The sequence below is a fragment of the Diceros bicornis genome, chromosome 16 (genome assembly GCF_020826845.1).
Source record: "Diceros bicornis minor isolate mBicDic1 chromosome 16, mDicBic1.mat.cur, whole genome shotgun sequence".
NCBI classification, from domain to species: Eukaryota; Metazoa; Chordata; class Mammalia; order Perissodactyla; family Rhinocerotidae; genus Diceros; species Diceros bicornis.
In genome coordinates this window covers 22,990,744-23,011,620 of record NC_080755.1, presented here as the reverse complement: position 1 = coordinate 23,011,620, position 20,877 = coordinate 22,990,744, and the positions used below count along the sequence as shown (strand labels likewise).

Below are 20,877 nucleotides of genomic sequence, written 5' to 3'. Positions count from 1 at the left end.
GAATTCTAGACCCTCTGGGACCCTGGCCCCAAAGCCGCCTTTAGCTTTCCCTCCTAGAGAATTCCTTGCCGCCTGCTTATAAGCAAATGATGCCCAGCCACTCATACAACCACATGCAATTCCTTGTACAAATCTGAAGTTTTATATTCTGTTCCTGTTATTCCCTCTGCTGGAAGATTCCTTTCCCATCTCTATATTACAGGCTAATCTTTACTCTGTGACAGCCAGTCCTCACGCCTCCCCTGGCACCCACAGTCGTCTGTGCATTCCTCTAGATATACAAGACTGTGTTATATAGATGTTATATCTGCATTCTTGTTCCCAGTATGCAGTGAAGCTGATGTGTTCTTCCTCTTTTCACCCTGAACAGGAACCCTGAAGAAATATTCAAGTTAGATTTTCTCCTTTAACACTAGACTCCTCAAAAGGGCAGTCCCTTCTCATTGCTCCACTCCCACTCTTGCCTCATCTCCTTGAAACCTGGCTTTCCTCCTGCTTCCCCATTCAAGATGCACACCTGCGTGCACATATTCTGACTTTCTTGGAAAGCACTAACATAGTGGAACAGTTAATGGTACAGATTCTGGACTCAGAGAGACCTGGATTCAGATCTTGTCTCTGCTATAAGGCTGGGTGTCAGTGGACAAGCTTCTTTGCCTCCCTAAGCCTTGGTTTCCTCATCTGTAAAATGAGGATTAAAAAACCCACCTTACAGGATTATTGTGAGGACTAAATGAGATGATTGATAGTGCATAGCACTGTGCCTGGCACATACTTAGTGCTCAATTTCAATAAATGTTAATTATTGTTTTTCATTATCGAGCCCCTTTGAACACTGTCAGCATACAGTAAGCTTTCAAAAAAATTTTAGACTACAAACTTAGGAGGTAGGTAGTACTATCAGCCCCATTTCACAGAGGAGGGAGCTGGGACTTAGCATTTAAGAATTTGAACAGGGTCACAAACCTGTCCTTCCCTTGTAAGTTCTCATAACATTGTTACTTAATTGCCCATCCCCTAATCCAATGCATCCAAAAGCAGATCTATCATCTCCCTAAATTCCTGATGAATTTCCTATTTCACGTGACCAGTGCCACCTTCTCCCAAGATCATGGTCTACTTGCCTTTACCATGTACTGCTATCAGTCCATCCCTGATCTATTTAGTCATCACATTCCTCTCTGTTTTCCTTCAAAATGCCTCTTGCACTCATTCCTCCCTCCAGGTTTTGAGGACGGGTTCAGATGCCCCATTAAAGGTTCCTTGCATCGCTGCTTCTTACTCTTACTACAGTTGTCCGTTTGGTTGTCCAGTGTCCAATTGTCCATTTGGTTCCATGATCCGTTAACATCTGTCTCCGTCACTTAATGACAGCAAGGCCACCTCGGGTTTTGTTCATTATTTTGATCCAAGTGAATAGCACATTGCCTCGCATGTAGTAGACATTCATTAAATGTTTGCCAAATGAATGACTGAATGTCCTCACCTCTTTGTTCACGAACATCCCTCTAGTTCAGTGTTTCAAAAGTGTGGTACACAGCTAGAATGATTTTAATTGATACCCATAGGGAAGCTTCTAGAGAAAACCAAAGACCACAAGTCTTTTACATGCTACTCCATCGAGACTGCCAGAGTACAAGGATTGTATTGTGTTTATTCTTACAGTTATATTTATGGCAAGTGATACTAATTTTCCATTTATGGCACTTTTACCATAAATTTTATTTTTTAAAAGGAAGTTAATGTCAAGATAAATAGTAAGTGACTCATGGTATAGAAATATGAGGATATGGCAGAATGGGGAAGATGGTATATGAATCACTGTAGTTTGGGAAATGGTGAGCTAGTTTATGCTCTCAGCATATGTTTTAATGAATAAATGATAGCTAGCCATGTAAACAAGAAGATGGTTTTTTCCCAGACCTGAAATGATTTTTATAATATAATGCAAGACCCAAGGTTTCCCATCCATTCATCCATCCAACCACAAGTTCAAAAGCATTTATCACTTACTTGCTCTGTTTCAGGCATTATGCTGTATACCAGCAACACAAACATTGACAACACAAGGGCCCTGGGGAAGGGTGTGTGTTTGTATGTACGTAGTGGAGGAGGACAGGCATGTGGACTGATAACAGCCTCATAAACTAGAAGCCATGATACAGGTGTGTCCTGAGTAGGCAAACAGCTCTGTCTACCTCAAGGACTTTCTAAAGTCATCTCTGAGATGACTTTTAAGCTTTGTGTTTGCCAGGCTCAGATGAAGGGAACAGTATTCTAGGCCATGGTTTCTCAATCTTGGCACTATCGATGTTTTGGATCAGATAAATCTTTGTCGTGGAGGCCTGTTTTTTGCATCGTAGGATCTCTGGCCTCTACCTATTAGATGTCAGTAGCACCCCCCAGTTGTGACAACCAGAAATGTCTCAGGATATTGCCAAATGTCCCCTGGTTGGTGGAGGGGTGGGAAGGGAGGTTGGCAAAATCACCCTAGTTGAGAACCACTGGTCTAGGCAGAGGATGGCGTAGGGATGATAGGCATTTGAAGATAAATACAAAAAGCTTGAGGTATGGGGTAAGTGAATGGAAGGTGAGAGGTAGGTTTGGTAAGATAAGTGAGTCACAGAGATGCAAGGATTGAGAGCAAGCAGATGAGTTGAGATTTTCTCCTTTCTGGAACAGAAAGTGACGAAACATTTTTAAGCAGAGTCCCCTTGATCAGATGTGGGACTGAGAGTGGGAAGTCAAATCTAACTGTCAGTCATTCAGAACCAGATGCCTAGTGACTAAATTAGGCAAGAAGGTCTAAATAGTTTGGTTGCCTAAAACATAGGCTGTCGTGTCTTCTTTACTAAATGTAAGAGCACTTTATCAACCAGACATTTGAAAATGGAGATTATATTATTTACCAAGTCAGTATTTTTTTATTTGAAGAGACGTTGTATTTTAGAAATAACAATGTTCTTTGTAACTTAAAGATTTTAAGACTAGCTTGAAACAATAGGAAATTTCAAGGATTAGCTATCAATCTCAGTATTTCAGCTCTATGGAAAATTATTTGTATTATGCGTCTATGATTTTACAGATCTTTGTAGAGTAGACGTTAACAAAGAACTGTATCTCCATATAATATTTGTGTGGGTTTTTTAATCTTTAAAAAAATACTCCAATTTTTTCCTTTTTTTGAGAATGTTCATCTGTTTCTGCAAATAGCAGCTAACAAAAATGGCATTTCAAAGTCATAACAAATTTTTATTTTCATAATTTTCAGCTGGGAGGCTGAACTGAGTGCCCTACAAAATTCTCTCACTAACCATGAGAGCATTAGGCTGAAATGACATCCTTGGATTGGGAGAGGAAATCATTGAGAAATAGTTTAGCCTATGTAAGCATTGTGGTGAAGTTTTATGGGTTAAGAAAACTGAAAATGGCTCAACCAACACTATTCCTTCATTTCATTTTTTTTTTATTATTCAGAAAAGTGTGATATTTTCTATTTTAAGAAGACAAAAAAATCTAAAATAAATAATTGCTAGAGACTGGCATTTGGGTGGACAGAGACTTAAAATCGAATGTGTGAGGTTTGGCTTTCCCTCCTCCTCCTCTCTTTTTCCTTGCCCTTCCCACTCACAACTAAATCAAAAGCTGCAATTTGTGTCTGTTCTATCCAAGCTCCAGAAATCCCTGAAGAACGGCCATTCATAATGTTCTCTCTATTTAGAATCAGGGAAAACTGCACTTGGCAGTGACAGTTTATTTTTATATGGAGAAGTGAGTTTTGTTGTTCAGAATGGTTTAACTTTTATGAAAACGATCTATATTTTTTATCTGTGCCAATTTCCAACAAGATTTCAACTGATTTTAGATATTCATATTGGTTAGGCTGGCCTAACATAAAACTTGGTCAAGTCGTGCTACAGACTTAGACCATCTCAAGATTTTCTCTTAGATACATTGCAGCTTAATTTGGCTCTCCTTTTAAAAATTCAATCTGAAATTTGAAAGCTGTGATGCCTATCTGATAATAATCGCCTACATGCAAAAGTAACCATGTCCATCATAGGCCCGTGGACACAGTGAGTGTTATACCCGAAGGGCAATCTTTTGAGTACCCAACTATTAAATACCTACTATGTTCCAGGACTAAGGATATAAACATAAACCCTTTAATTAGGTTTTGAATTCACCTAAGAATATCTCTCTTGATATAGTTGTGAATAGTATGCACTAATGGGAATTAGGAGAAAATACTTTTTCAACCCTGTTATAATAGAAAGAACATGTGTAAGAATAAAGGGAAAGCATATATATTTTGTGAATTATATATACTTTCTTCTCCCTCTCAAGATTCTTCATTGTCTTTAGTATCCTAAACCAGGTAGAAATTAACATATGAGAAAGTAAATACAAACCAAATGACTTGCATGCTTGATCACAATGTTGTGAAGTTCAGAAGAAAGGGAAAGGTTGAAACCAGATGGAAGTTTCAGTTTAGCGGTGAATTTCACACATCTGCAATGCATTCCTTTCCGGAGTAGAGGTGAAAACCGTTAAATCTCTTTAGACAAGGACCAGACCTGTGCTTCACAAGTTAAAGTAAACTCCACTTGGGAAATTTCAAGTAATGTTAATCAGAATGAATGATGCGGTGCTCTCCGTGTGTAATAAAGAGCCATTTACCGAACAACTGTTATGTCTTCTTGAGGAATTAGTTTCATTTAAGTTGTTATCTTTATGTCTTTTTAGAAAGTGCAACAGTATACGCTAATAATTCAAGCTACAGACATGGAAGGCAATCCCACATATGGCCTTTCAAACACAGCCACGGCTGTCATCACGGTGACAGATGTCAATGACAATCCTCCAGAGTTTACTGCCATGACAGTAAGTACAGACTGTCACTCACAGAACTTTAGGTCTGTGGTCTATTACCAAGAAGTTTTGTCATGAATAATAAATGCATTAAATAGAAGTGGAACTTGCTTAACCTAATGGTAGAATGGCTACTGACTCAGACGTTTTCTGTCACTTAAGCTAGGATTTTAAATAAGGCACCGAAGTAATTTGTTTTCTTGTAGTCTCCAAGTCCACTGATAAAGTTGTTAAAATATACTGCCTGGACGAAATGCCCTAAGAAGACTTTGTGCTGTAATAACAAAATATTTATAAATATTTTCAGGTACATGAATTGCATGACTGATTTATGCTACTTCGTCACCATATAGTTATTTTCTCTTGAGTAAAATTATTTCCCCCACACAAGTCCTTTGCTCCAACCCCCTATTAATCACCCAGATATTCACAAACGGACACTAATTTTAATATTAGTGAAACTATAACATAATTTGGAAAAAAATTTGACTGCTGAAAAAATTATCGTATTTTTAGAGGCAAGCATAAATGCTGTGATTACCTGCATTACTGATCTCCTCATTTAGTGTGGATAATAAAGATTTAATGGGGCAGTAAAATCCGGTTGGTGTGGTCATCAATACACGCTGTCCTTCAGTGTTCCACATCGCTCCTCCGACTGAAGTCTGTCTTTCTTGTAGTTCTACGGCGAAGTCCCTGAAAACAGGGTAGATGTCATAGTAGCTAATCTAACTGTGACCGATAAGGATCAGCCCCATACGCCGGCCTGGAATGCAGTGTACAGAATCAGCGGTGGGGATCCCACAGGGCGGTTTGCCATTCAGACGGACCCAAACAGCAACGATGGCTTAGTCACCGTGGTAAAAGTAAGTGCATTGTTTTGTCTGATGGCCACTCTGCAATGACCAGTGTATGTCCCCTACCCCCTTAGTTTGCTATTGAATCTTAGGAATTTTTTCTTTCAAACGTCTTTAAATCTGGAGTTAATATATTTTGGGGAGTCACATTTATTATTTTTTAGTTTATGTTGAGGCTGAGGTCAACATAGATATTCTCACATTATCCCTGGAATATGATTGTTTTTAAGTCAATTTGGACAGTTTTGACAATCTGAAGACAGGACTACTCTCAACAGTGTTAACTGTCAGTGTAGTTGTGTGTTAGTGATATATCACATCCTGAAGTTTTGATCACCAGTTGATAGGAATTTGATCACTAATTGATTCAGAATGATGCCTCAGACCTACTATTCTCATGTCTACAGGTCTCTATTAGAGTATTGGCTCAGGGAACAAACCAGAAAATACCACAAAAGAAAAATGGAATGAGTAGGCAAGAAGAGGGCCTATGCTTCTAAAAGATTTTGAATTTACATTACTGTTTTTAAATGCTATTTTCAAGACTTTCAGAAATCGGTTCTTCTGATCTTTGTCAAAAAATGAAAATAAAACAAAACTGAGTGTGGGAAGCAAAGGGGATGTTAAGTTTGAGTGTAATAAATACATAGCTATGCAGTAACGGCTCTTTAAAGTGACCATCTCTTCATTTTAGACGCCCAGGGAAGAGATTTGCTTCCTTGCCTTCCGTCCCAACACTCTTGATTTGTAAGTGAATCCAAATGTTGACCTTACATAGAAAGGTGCACTGAGGTGTCAGTTGCCAAGAATTTTATGTGTGCATGAGTAGATTGGTAATTTCCCCCATGAGGTGGAGGTTGGAAATTCTCTGAACGAATACAGCACAGTGATCAAGAGCACAGGCCCAGAGCCCAACCATCCGTGTTTGAATCCAAGCTCTGCCCTTGGTAGCGGTGTGACCATGGCACGTTGTTAACCTCTCTAAGCCTCATGCAGAAAGCGTGGATGATAGCGGTACTCAAGTCATAACCTTGTTGGGAGGGATAGATAAGCTTAATGCACATTAAAGGATTTAGAGCTGCACATACCACTTAGCATAAATAAATGTTATGTCGGGGATGTTTCATGTGGCTAATGAAATCACTCAAAAGAATTCTGTCTTACCTTCTGGCTTCTTTAGTGTCTTTTTAAAAATAATTGAGAAAGAAGTTGAACTGGGGATTTTAGAATGAGAGAAAAAAAGCTATGTGTTTGAAGATTTGAGGAGATGGTCTAGGTTTAAGAAACTGGTGTGATTTGTGCTCATAATGTGGCTTTCTCATTAGCTTCAGCTCTTCATCATTCTTAGACTACCTACGATACATGAGAGCTCTCCAAGCTCTTTTTTCATACTATTATGGACAGTAATGCCTATCCGCACCTCCACTAGGAGGTGAGCAAGGGAAATTCAGAGTGCAAGTCCAGTCTGGTCATTGACTCCTGGTGACCTTTCTATTGACGGTAGGATTCAATGGAACTTTGGAAGTTAATATTTACATGACGGGTTATTTGTTCTTTCCTTTATCTAGAGTGTTGGTCTTAGATTTGGGATTTTTACAGACCAGTAAAATACCCAAAATTATTTTGGAAAGCAGCCAGAGTTTTAGTTTGCTAAGTAAGTAAAAAACACACACAAAACTCTTCTACCTATATTATCAACACTATCATTTTTAAAGAGTGTGTGGGTCCATGTGTGTACTTTAAAATGTATACTTCAAATTATGAATGATACTTTTTTGTGTGTGTGTGAGGAAGATCAGCCCTGAGCTAACATCCATAGCCAATCCTCTTTTTTGCTGAGGAAGTTTGGCCCTGGGCTAACATCTGTGCCCATCTTCCTCTACTTTATATGTGGGACGCCTGCCACAGCATGGCTTGGTAAGCAGTGCGTAGGTCCGCACCAGGGATCTGAACCCGCAAACCCCTGGCCGCTGAAGCGGAGCGTGTAAACTTAACTACTATCCCGCCGGGCCAGCCCCTATGAAGGATACTTTTAAATAGAATGTGTTTAACTTTATGAAAAAAATTACATTTTCTAGTTTTTTTTTTTTTCCGTATCATTACAGACTTACTGGTAAAAGCTTTCCTGGATGAGGTATGGTCTTTTTACCAGTGTTTGAGAATACAATCTAGACCATCATGTTCTCACTTAACCTCAGATTATTTAGTATTTTTGTTCAACAATGCTGTTCTTAAGAATAAGGTTTTAGATGGAGCTAAAGAAATGCAATCAGTGCAATAGTAATATGCATTATTTTATGAACGTAAATCTTTGAAATACCCAAGATTTATAAATCTCTTATATAAATAGGTTAAACTGTGGTAAATATTTCAATCATTGACCATGCTAATGCATGTTTTCCAGGAATTTGAGAGGAACCTAGGGTGTAGTGAATGAAAAATTAATGTTTTGGAAATGAAGTTGCTAGAAGAATAAACTGCAGAATGCAAATATTCTTATTTCCTGCAAAAATATAGTTTCCCTTTTTTTTTAATTTTTGCAGCCAATCGACTTTGAAACAAATAGGATGTTTGTCCTTACTGTTGCTGCAGAAAATCAAGTGCCATTAGCCAAGGGTATTCAGCACCCACCTCAGTCAACAGCAACTGTGTCTGTTACAGTTATTGATGTGAATGAAAACCCTTATTTTGCCCCAAATCCCAAGATCATTCGCCAAGAAGAAGGCCTTCATGCTGGTACCATGTTAACAACGTTTACTGCTCAGGACCCAGATCGATATATGCAGCAAAATATTAGGTATCAAATGACATTTATGGTGTTTTTGTAATTTACATTATGTTCTATGCTGTGGGTAAAATTTATTTATCATTTGAGCGAGAACTTTTCACTGGAACCAAAACTACTTATTACCGGATTATTTTTAATTCTTTGATGAATTTTCTTCTCGGTAGATCAATGAGTATATTGGATAGGAAATATAAAATGGATCATGTCTTATTTGAAGAAAAAAATATTCCCTGCCTCTTTTTTTCTGCTCCCTTTCCTTTTTTTTATATTTAATAATGATTTAACCTGTGTTTTTATACTAAGAATCACAGAAAGTTTCTACTGTGAATAAATAGGGGACTCTCATAAACTTATAATATTTATCTCTTCTCCACACATCAGGAAAAGAAAACTCATGCTAAAACCAAAATATAAGAGCTAATTATTTTCATCCCTTACCTGTACAGTAGTTATAGGACTTATAAAACATATTTATAAAGATTTCTAACCTCAGCAAAATCTAATTTATCCTTCCTGATGAGGGAGTAGATGGTTGGCAGAGCATACCGCACACAACTATTATCCATTGCTGGTGATGATAATTTTTTAATTAGTTCATATTTTATTTAATTTCTTCCAGAACTGCTGCTAACAGAAAACTGCATATCTTTTCCATTTCTCTATACATTGAAATCAAGATAGATAAATAGCTAATTAACAAGGGTATTGAACTCCTACAACTTTTTACCTCTCAAAATATAGGATATTTTTTCCAATCTGTATATTGGTTATCCAATCTTGAAAAGCTCACCCCCACCCCAAATAAAAAAGGATTTTAAGCTGATAAGTCTACTGATAGAGATAAATCTGCTTGATACAGCCTCTGACTCTGGGACTTCCCTTGATAAGTGTAGTTCTGAGGCTTGACCCTGTGTGGGAGATACTAGTAGAAATGTGATTATGGAGGTCTCCTCACCATGACCTCATCTCTGCCGTGATAAGTTGGTAAACATTTTAAGAGTTTTCTGTGATAAAAAATTCAACTTCTATTATAATTTCTCTTATATCCTATACATTAGAGCTACTGCTTATTTAGAAGGTATAGTTGAGCTGTTGTATCTGCACTATTGCTATCCATTGAAACAGACAACAGCTTGAAATGAGATCTGTCAAATCCACTGTAGCCCGCTGTGTGGAGACTGGGCTCCTAGTCTTTCCTCTCAAATACCTATGCAATGTTTCCTGCACGCCTGACCATATACAGCCTGTATGTGCCTCCCAAAATCACTGTCACAGAAATACTTTTCCATGTGAAAACTGTATATCCAGCCATCATCTAAAAAAATGCAGGTTATTGAGCTGGTTGCATTTGAAATTAGGTTGAAAAATATGTTTTACTTTTTTAAAGTTTTATATCAAAAAAATTAAACTTACTGCACTTTCATTTTGTAGATACACAAAATTATCTGATCCTGCCAATTGGCTAAAAATAGATCCTGTGAATGGGCAAATAACTACAATTGCTGTTTTGGACAGAGAATCACCAAATGTGAAAAACAATATATATAATGCTACTTTCCTTGCTTCTGACAATGGTACGTAATTAAATATAGTCACTGTATTATCCTGTATGTTGTTAAAGAGAGTAGAACCTCATCATGCATGTATCCTCAGGAAATGAGATTTTCTGTGAAACTCGATTGTCTAGAAAACGGATATTGATTACTCTAAGGCCCCAACTTCTATTTTCCTTTTCCGCTGGGCTTTCTATGACATATTCCTTGTCTTCTGTAATGAATGTTCCCAGTGTCCATACACCCTCCATTATAGCCTCATATTGTGATTACAAGCCTTTGTGGGTTTTCTGCCCTGCTCCGCGTCGATGCCTCGTTATTGCAGGTTGAGTCTGTTCTCAATGGCCCCAAACACTGTGTTTTTTGAGTTGGTCTTTTTATTTCTTCTAGTCAGTCCATTTGCTGCTATCAGTTTGTCTGTCTCTAGCACTTTTCTTCCTTCTAATTCTCTGTCTCTGGTCTGCCATGGGCCAGGAAACTCTTAATTTTTTGCATAAATTGAGATAAGTGAGAACACCAGCTTTTAATGTGTTGGTTTTGGAACATATAGTTTGGCACCTTTTGTTTCTTCATTCTGGGTCTCTGCTAGACTCTAAATGGTTGAGATTAATAGATAGCACTTTTTTTTTTCCTGATGAAGATTTGCCCTGAGCTAACATCTGTGTCAGTCTTCCTCTATTTTGTATGTGGGTCGTCACCACAGCATGGTCACTGATGAGTGGTGTAGGTTGGTACCTGGGAATCAAACCCAGGCTGCTGAAGCAGAGGGTGCTGAACTTAACCACAAGGCCACAGGGCCGGCCCTGATAGCACATTTTTTTTAGTTATATAAGACAAAAATGACTTACATAAACCTGGTGATGGATCTGTTTTGCTCTGTTAGCCCTCAGTATGGCGTGTGTTTAAGAGTGCAGGCTCTGAAATTCTACCTGACCCCCTGGGTCCAGACTCCATCTCTGCCACTTCCCAACTGTGGGATTGGCAACCAGGTTTTAAATCTGTCCATTTCCTTTTTCTGTTATATAGAGATGATGGTGGCAGTACCTAACTCAGGGTGTATTGCGGAAGATAAAATGGCTGTACACATAAAGCTTTTAAAGCAGTGCCTGGCACAAACTCAACACTCAAATAAATATTTCTATGATGTGTTAATAGTTTCAAAACTGAATCACAACCATATTTTAAAATAATTTTAGTGTTAGACTATGAATGTTAACATCTAATAAAAATAGCAGTCTTCAATTTGGTGGTCGAGATGTGCGGCTTGAAAAACATTGCTTATCAACACTTATGATAAGAACAGTTTCCATGAACCTTTGGGAATCATGTATAATAAGATTCAATGAGATTATTATCTGTCATAAATCTACATGGTGACAGGGCCAAAGCAATATTTCCTGGCCTTTCTAACATGAGACCTACTGTTCAAATATTTAGAGTTGACGCTTGGTAGGAACAGCTTCTGCTGTTGCACATCAGAGCACAGCATTAGTGTCTGTTTCATGCTCTCTCGTCGTATGTAAGGGGAAGCTGAAGTAATATATCTTGCACCATTATGTTGAGACTTAAAGAGATATAAAATTATATGTATTTATGTTGGTTGTGAGTTACAACCAAATTTTGCATTCACCAAGGTAGATTGTTTTCTAATTGAAAGGGTGTTTGATGTGAGAGAGAAGTGAGCAGTTAAATCTATCTAGCTATGATGCTTTGCCAATGCACTCGGCTTTAAATCTCGAGGCTCGATTTGGAGCCCTGGTTCTGCTCCTTAATGTTTGGGCAAGGCCTTACACTCTCTGTGCCTTAGTTTCATTATTGATAAATTGTTTTTGCTGCTTGCCTATTCTATAGAGTTGTTATGAGAATCAAATAATATTAAACGTGATGATAAATGTGAAAATTCCTTGTACTGTGGAGTATCGTGGTGGTTGTGGTGCTATTAGAATATTGTTAACATCTCCTCCCTCACTCTCCCTGCTCTCGGAGCCATCTGTGTTCCTCAGAGAGGTCCACGGAGATTTCTCCTTGGCCCCTCCTCAGGAGTGTGTGTGTGCTCCTTCCTAGTTCCATGTTCTTGGGCAGGTCACTTACACCTCTGGGTCTTTGTATGCAGCCTTATTTAGAAAATGTTTGTATTTCTAACATAGTATAATATATATAAAATAATATAATTCAGTTAAATAATATAATTGTGTTATATTATGTATTTATATATAATAACATAATATTTCTATTATATTATATATATATATTTAGTATGTATATTTATTTATAAATATTTATAATATAGCGGAGGCCAAATCACCAGACTAAATTATCGCAAGAAGTGGTAGAGACAACATTTTATAGTGGAATGAGAACGGGTTTGGAGTCAGGCAGACCTATCGTTAGTAGCAACAATACTTATGAGTATGTGAGCATGAGCAGTTTATATAGACTTGAGTTTCTTGTATATTTAAACCTACTTCAAACCTGCTTCATAGAATTACAATGAAAGAATGTATATGGAGCGACCTAATACTCTCTCAAGGAGGTGGTTGGTTGATCAATAAATATCATTTCTCTTCTCCATGGTGTTCCTGCCCGAGATGAGGTCTGTGGGTCTGTGTTACTCGTCTGTAGACTGTTTCCATTTTTCATAGCTGTGTTTGAGCTTTAAAAGCATTTTTATGTTCTTTCATGCACGTCTTGGTTTTTCATCAAAAGAGGAGAGTCCACAAGATCAGGAGCCTGGTGTGCTGCATCTCTCACGTCCCCGCAGTGCCTAGAGCAGTGTGTTGTGCACGGGGCCCTGAGTAACAGACAACGAGGGCAGGGAAGGTGCAGAACCAACTCAGCAGGGGCACACATTGTCACCGTGCTCAGCTGCTTGCACACCAGCAGTGGCAGCTCAAGGTCATCCTAGAAAGGAAGTAAGAAGTGGCCTTGTTCCACAAACAGTCTGTCCAGATGCTGTGGCAACTAGATTTTTCCAAGGTTATGCAGTGATAAGGGCAAGAAGGCTAGAAGCTTTGAGAATTTCACTGTAATTGAGACTCATGGGACAGAACTGTTCAGCGTCAATTTGTGATTTTTCTCCCTTTTAAGGAATTCCTCCTATGAGTGGAACGGGAACACTGCAGATCTATTTACTTGATATTAATGACAATGCCCCTCAAGTGTTACCTCAAGAGGCAGAGACTTGTGAAACTCCAGACCCCAATTCAATTAACATCACCGCACTTGATTATGACATTGATCCAAATGCTGGACCTTTTGCTTTTGATCTGCCTTTGTCTCCAGCGAGTATTAAGAAAAATTGGACCATCACTCGGCTTAATGGTAAGAACAGGTTAATTATTTGAATACGCGTGCAGTTAAGAAGTTCTGAAGCCTGTTATGAAAAGTTAATTTTAGGTGCTTTATAATCTCATTAAATATATTTTAAAAGCTACTTAAAGTTTAAATAAGTTATTAAAAGCCCTTAAAGCCAAAAGAGTCTTCACAGCACAGCAATGTTGTAATCCGCTTATACCTACTATTATACGTATAGTATATACACGCTTATATATACTATCAGGTAGTAAATACATTCCAGAAAATGCTATGTGTTTTTTATCATAATATGTATTAATTATCAAACTATATTTTTTCCTTTTTCACATAGGCGATTTTGCTCAGCTTAATTTAAAGGTTAAATTTCTTGAAGCTGGGATATATGAAGTTCCAATCATAATCACAGATTCGGGTAATCCTCCCAAATCAAATATTTCCATCCTGCGCGTGAAGGTTTGCCAGTGTGACTCCAACGGGGACTGCACAGACGTAGACAGAATCGTGGGTGCAGGGCTTGGCACGGGTGCCATCATTGCCATCCTGCTTTGCATCATCATCCTGCTCAGTAAGTACTTTCAGTGGTTCTTAGATTTTAACTCTATTTGCTTCTAGGATCTTTAGCAAAGTAACTTGTTGCTATTGCCCTTCAGAGCTATGTAACAACTCTCTTCAACCTCTGAGCATTTTCTGCCAATCACATATGGGACAGCCAAGTCCACTTTAGAATGAGAAAAAAAGCCTGAGCATTGTTTCAAGCTTTACGTGTTTGCAGCAAACCCAGCCCGCATACCTCTCCCATTGCAGTTTTCTGATGCTGATGGCTTGGGGAGCTCCAGCAAACTCTTTCCATAGAAAAACGTTAGACGGTCCTAAGTTGGAGCACTTATCTTATGATTTGAGTATGAATTTATGGCACGTAATAGATGATTTAGGAAAATAAGTATATTGCTTTCCTTCCCTTTCCTTCGTGTAAAGCGCAGTCAGCAACCTGCTCCAGTCATGCAAGGATCAAAGTAATTGTTTCTGAAGGGCTGCGTAAAATAGTGAGAGATTGTACTTCACACAGCACATTTGATAATAGAAATGATTACACAGCTCAATAAATTGTCTGTCTTTAGAGCAAGTCTAGATTAAGGAATTGCTCCTTTTTTAAGATACTTTGCAATCTTTGGTTCAGTGGAATGCAAGAAATTAACCACTGGAAAGTACTTTAGGAACCACTTTTAAGCATGCAGGTTAAAAGGATAAATTGCCTGGGCCCTGTGTTTTATTGTTGAATAGCATCAGGACTTAGTTTATTGTGCGATCTTGCTATGCACCAATCACTTCCTTGAAAATGTTGGCCATTTCTTTTATGTTTTCTCCATTTACAAGTGTTCTGGTAATTTAGAATTCTGTTCCTTTATTCTAAGCAATTACTATAGAAGCTTGAGCATTTTTTACTTCCTGTGTGGAGACTACTTTGACTATAATTTGAAACCTGCATGCTATACTAATAATCTGCTTGCTAGATTTAGCCTTGGAACAATGGCAAATGAGATCATGTATCTGGCTTTAAAAGGAGGATATTTACTTTTATGGCCAGTAATAAAAATGTGCTCAAATAGGAGTCATTAAATCTTTTGCTTCAGGATGTAAACTGATATCCCCAGATTTTAGAGAGAATGCATTCCTAGATGTGCACTTCGGGATATGTTTCAGTTTCAACTAAAATGTGGCATATATGCCAACCTTATCAAGAAAGACTTAGATATGATGGATTATGGCATGGAGAAATGACTATAGCATTTTGAAGGAAAATAAATTGGTGCTAATTTTAACATCAACCCTCTGGAAAATTTATGGTTCTAGACCTGGCACAAAAGTGTAAGGCATGCAAGCCTAATGTTATTTCAGTACTCGAACTTAATCCCCTAGCCTTACCTGAAACATGCGGTTTAATATGAAATGGGGATGCACAATAGTGCAGTAGAAAAACACTGTCCTTTGGGAATCAAAACTCCTCAAGCCCCAAGAGTTGATCCACTTCCAATTTACTACTGAAGTCATCGTGGCAATGAGAAGGGCCTTGAGAAGTGCCATTCTCTGATTCGAGGAGCATAATGGTGACTGACCAACCTGAATGAAACAGCGATTAAATAACAAGTAACAATTTAACTTACTGTTTGTTGTTTTAGAATTTACAAGGGTATCCTATCCTTTAGCAAGCCAAAGTAAAGATAGAAATAGTTACTGTCCCCATTTGTAGATGATGAAACTGAGGACAAATGTTCACCCAGTGGGTTCACAGGGTGCCAGGGACTGAAACCAGTTCTTTGCACTCGGAACCCAGTGGTGGGGCCCCTGTTTTGTCTCATCTCTCTGAATGTGAGGCGAGAAATAGATAATAGAGTAGGATATGCATTTCACGTTTTTGACCCATATAAGTATATTATTGAAGACTGTGATTATATGTTGTCTTAAAAATTATATTTTTTTTGCTATTTTCCTCTGTAGTCCTTGTTCTGATGTTTGTGGTATGGATGAAGCGCCGGGATAAAGAACGCCAGGCCAAGCAACTTTTAATTGATCCAGAAGATGATGTAAGAGATAATATTTTAAAATATGATGAAGAAGGTGGGGGAGAAGAAGACCAGGTGAGCAATATTTTAAATCTTTAAATGAAATTTTATAATCACATCATTTAAATGGTAGGAAAGATGTTAATACAAGCAGTAAGAAAATGGTACCAAGTTTCCTTTCTGTTATCACATTATCAAACACTTGGTGAATTCTTTCCAACGTGTGCTGCACATTTCTTGAATTTTTTTTTGAAGAGCCCAATGTCATTGTATTTAGTTTGTGAGAAAATCATTAACATTGCTTCAAGAAGCCTGAGATTTAAACCTAATTCCAATTATATTTGTACTAATAAAAATATTTTTCATTACGGTTTTTCATTATTGGATACCCAAAATATAAGTAAAAGTATTTCTACATTGAGATTTACATATTTATACGTATGGCAGAAAAAGCACTAGACTATTCATTCCACAAGCATATTTCCCAAGCACATTGAATATTCCAGGCACTATTTTAATCACTGGGAATACAGATGTGGGCAGAGCCAACAAATATCTACCCTCAGTGGTCTTACATTCTTGAGTTACAGACAATATCTAGCTCATCTTTGTATCCATAGTGTCTGTCATGGTGCCTGGCTCAGCGTAGTTGCTCAATAAATGTTGAAGCTCCATTTGGCTATAAAATAAAATGAGCTTCTGTGTCACTGTGTCCATAAGGAACTGCATACTTGTCCAGGCATAAGAATGACCAATGGTTGGAAAACAAAGAATCTTTATCTTCTGGGAAGCAGCAATTTAGATATTAAAATAGCTAACATTTATAAGGTCTGTACTACATACCAGGCGTTCTGCTAAGTACTTTAAATGCTGTTCTCTCTTAAATCTTTGAAACCTGTGATATTTTACTGTGAATATCTTCACCTTTGTGATAGAAGACAGAGCCTAAGGATGGTTGGATTCTACAAACTCATAAAGCTAGGAAGTGATAGATGCAGGATTTAAATGCAGCTCTGTCTTATGTAACAGCCTAAAATAACTTCTCTGATATAGTTCCTCTTGAAATTATCTGGACAATTTTAAGATAATCCTCGAGAAATCACTATGACAGGTATTTCTTAGATACATTTGATAGTTACGTCATTTCCACTTTCTAATGCAAATGTCAGGATAGCAGTCAGAAAAAGAACCTAGAATTCTTGGGTCTTGGATCATTATCAGTACATTCCGGCGTGCTCTGTCTTAAGTATATATGTAGACGTTAGTGATAGGACTGCTAACTTGAATAAAAGTAAATTTTCATGAACATACTTTCTCTTTCCCTTCTTTATTCCTTTGAGGAAATAGTATATCACTTTTTGTTTTATAAAGCACATTCACGTCCATTGTTGTGTATAACCTTTGTGGCAGCCTGTTATGGTTTTCCGTTTTACATTTGCAGCAAATTACATGATTCAGTCTCAGAGTTTGTACTGGCAGAGTCAGAACTCAAGCCCAGTTTCCAGCTTCCATGCTTGGTTAACAATATTCCTCAGCTCTGTCATTTAGAAGAGATATGTGTTTAAAATCTGTTGAAAACTTGACTCGTGTGTAAAGCTGTTTTGAATACTGACTAATTAAAGTGGCTCTATAAATACACCCCAGGGTTTCTTCCTTATAAATGTCTTTGGATATTAAAATTCATGTTTAGCTTAATCCTTAATTAATCTATCCTTTCACTTTCCTGAGCTATGTTCAAGATCAGCAAATGTATATTGATCACATTATCTCATAAATCTTCTTTTTGGTATTTTATTTTTCATGTCATTCTGCATAATTTTCTAGGCATAAACCTAAACCCAACTCAATGAAGCTTCAGTGAAAATAGTAATAACTGGAAGGCCACCAGTCATAGGTGGATGCTGCACAGAATTGGAGGCCTAGAGGCGAGAACCATGAACCACACTAGTTCTCAGCATCTGAGAGTCTGGACCAGGGCACTCAATGTCACTTGATTAGGCTTTCTCCTCCCTTCCCACCAATCCCTTAAGAAATTATTTAATGAAGTTTTATTGTTGTAGTTATTTTAGGAAAGACTTACTTCCTTTATTGACTTTATCCACTTAGATGGATGCTTGAGATCAAATGGTGAAACTTACCTATGGCAAGATTTATTGAAATTATCATCATAAATCTTCAACCTCTTCTTTTCCTGACTTCTAAAGTTTTCTTTGCCCCCACATGAACTCTTGGGCATGAATGTGTTGCTTCCTACCCACTTCCTTGATAGTCCAAAGATTTTTCTAGATCTTTCTCTGTATTGTCCACTGTGGCTAATTTATTTAGTACTGGTCTTCCTGTGGCATCTTTTTGTAGCCTCTTGGTTCTTTGATGGCGTTTTAGTCTAGATCAAGAGCTTCCACCCATCTCTGATCCTCTGTTGTGATTTCCATTTGCAGTTCTCATTATAGAAAATTGTGACATAATTACATAATGGGTGTTTTTATTCATTCTAATTTTTACCTCACAATAGCAGAATAAAATATGCAGTGTAGGAATGCTACACCAAGAGTTTTGTCTCCTCTACTTCTGAAGTGGTCCATGAAATCCATTCACTCATCTCCCTCACCAAGGCCACTACGTTAATGTAACTCAGAATCTTTACTGTCCTGTGACAGCATCCTAATGAGTGTCCTGTCTCTGGTTTCACACCCTCATCCACTTTTTGGAAATTATCAAATCCAGACTTCCTTATAGCATGACAGATCTTTGGCCCTGCGCCCAACCTTTGTTGTACCGCCTCGCGCACTAGGTAAAGGCGTGTGGGAAAGAGTTGGTGGTGGGTGCAGACTCCCTCAGGATGTGAATCCATCTAGCCTGTCCACTCATGGCCACTCAAGTTTCCCTCAAAGTCAGGATGATTTGTCCTTTTACCATTTAATGACAGATTCCTTTCTTTTTCCTCTCACTCCTCTTCTGGGGATAAAAGTAGCTGTGGGTCTTCTTTCTCCTAGAAAGGGCTTGTCACTGTCTTCATTTTTGTTCAGTTAGACCTCATTATGTTCTCAGCTATCTTATGTTTTCAAAAATCTGTGATTTGGTAACTTATCTGGCTTGTTCTTGGCAGTAGAGTGTGAATAATTATCTCATGATTTTGTGTATCCCAACCAGAAGCAGAATGCTTCCTACGTGTTTAAGAGCATAACCACCACTCATGTCAACAAAGAACATTTCCAGCACCACAAAAGCTTCCCTTGTACCCCCTGCCAGGCGGCACGTCCTCTGCCAAAAGTAGTCAGTATTTTTTATTTTTATCACCACACATTTGCATTACCTGGTTTGTGATTTTATTATGCAAATTAATGTCATAGAGTAGGTACTGTTCCTGTCTGGCTTCCTTTACTCAACGTTATATCTGTGAGACTCATGCATTCTGTATTTAAAAGTAGTTCATTTTTGTTGTTGCTGAATAGCATTCCATTGTAAGAATTAACCACATCTTATTTATCCATTCTATGACACTTGGATATTTGAGTTGATCCAGTTGAGTTATTATGAATAAAACTGCCATGAACATTCTTGTGCATATGTTTTGGTGCATTTCTGTTGGCATGTGTGCAGGGGTTGGACTTCTAGGTCCTAGAATGTGCCTATGTGCAGCTTTAGTACAGTCCTGCCAGTTTTCCTAAGTAGTTGTACCAGTTCACACCTCCCCTTGCCACGGCAGTGTGCAAGTTCTAACTGCCCTACATCCTCACTAGCACTTGGTTTTTTTCAGTCTTGTAAAATTTTAGCCACTCTGATGGTGTGTGTCTCATGATTTAATTGGGATATTCCTACTGACTTACTCATCATTTTGATATCTTCTTTGCAAAGTTTCTTTTCAGCTTATTTGTCTACTTTTCTATCAAGTCATCAGTCTTTTTTTTGATTTGTAGGAGGTCCTTATATATTATGGATATTGGTTCTTTGTCAGATAAATGTATTGTAAATATCTTCTCCCATTCTATAGCTTGCTTTTTTATTCTCTTAATGATGTCTTATGATGAACAGAAGTTTTTAATTTTAATGAAGTCCAATTTATCTATTTTTTCCATTATGGTTAGTGCATTTATATCCTATTTAAGAAAACTTTGTCTACCCCCAGGTAATGAATCTCCCTCACCAAAGAAAACCTTTATATTGTCTTCTCGAAGCTTTATGCTTTTACCTATCATATTAAATCTGTGATCCATCTGTAATGGATTATTCATCTGATATAAGATATGGGTCAGAGATTTTTTTTGTTTTCTTGCGGTGTAGATATCTAGCACTGTTTACTAAAAAGGTAACCCTTCTCCACTGCACTGCAGTGGCTCATTTGTCGTAAAGCAGGTGGTTATATGTGTGTGTGGGTCGGCTTCCTGGCTCTATGCTGTACTACTTGTTCATTTGTCTGTTCTTGGGCCAATACCACACAGTTTTCATTACTATCACTTTCTAATATGTCCTCGTATCTGTTTGGATAAATTCTCCAACTGAATTCGTCAAGATTTTCTTCAAGGTTTTTGGTAGATCTTATCATTTACTTTTTTTTTTTCCTTAAGAAAGAGAGACCATTTATTTTTTACTCTTACTTTCCAAGTGAATTTATTCCAAATGCTTCTCCATTTTCTAAGTAAGATACTATTGCTTTAAATCTTAAAATTATGGTCAGTTCCTGAGAAGTTCAGTTTTGTGAAATATACGGTATTCTATTTTCCATAATTCACATGTGGCTCCCTGTTAGAAATTCTATCTCTTTCTAGTGTGCTTGAAGCATTTTTGGCAACAGAACATGATTCATACTTTTTAATTAGTTTTTTTTTAAGATATTATCTGTTTACAAGAGTGGGCCTCAGAAATGGAAGTGATGCCATGTTAAGTTCTAGACAAATTGTAGTCGATTTTTATTACACATGGCTGGTATTTTG

General features: G+C 37.7%; 1 protein-coding gene across 1 annotated transcript in view; it reads left to right on the top strand.

The window, feature by feature from the left end:
- CDH2 (cadherin 2) overlaps positions 1 to 20,877 on the top strand; it is a 210,817-nt gene that overhangs the window by 165,840 nt on the left and 24,100 nt on the right. Inside the window, exons 8-14 of the mRNA XM_058556932.1 lie at positions 4,747 to 4,884; positions 5,553 to 5,738; positions 8,273 to 8,526; positions 9,949 to 10,091; positions 13,158 to 13,391; positions 13,717 to 13,950; positions 15,882 to 16,021. Of these exons, the coding sequence (XP_058412915.1) occupies positions 4,747 to 4,884; positions 5,553 to 5,738; positions 8,273 to 8,526; positions 9,949 to 10,091; positions 13,158 to 13,391; positions 13,717 to 13,950; positions 15,882 to 16,021 (1,329 nt within the window). The remainder of the gene's footprint in view (positions 1 to 4,746; positions 4,885 to 5,552; positions 5,739 to 8,272; positions 8,527 to 9,948; positions 10,092 to 13,157; positions 13,392 to 13,716; positions 13,951 to 15,881; positions 16,022 to 20,877) is intronic.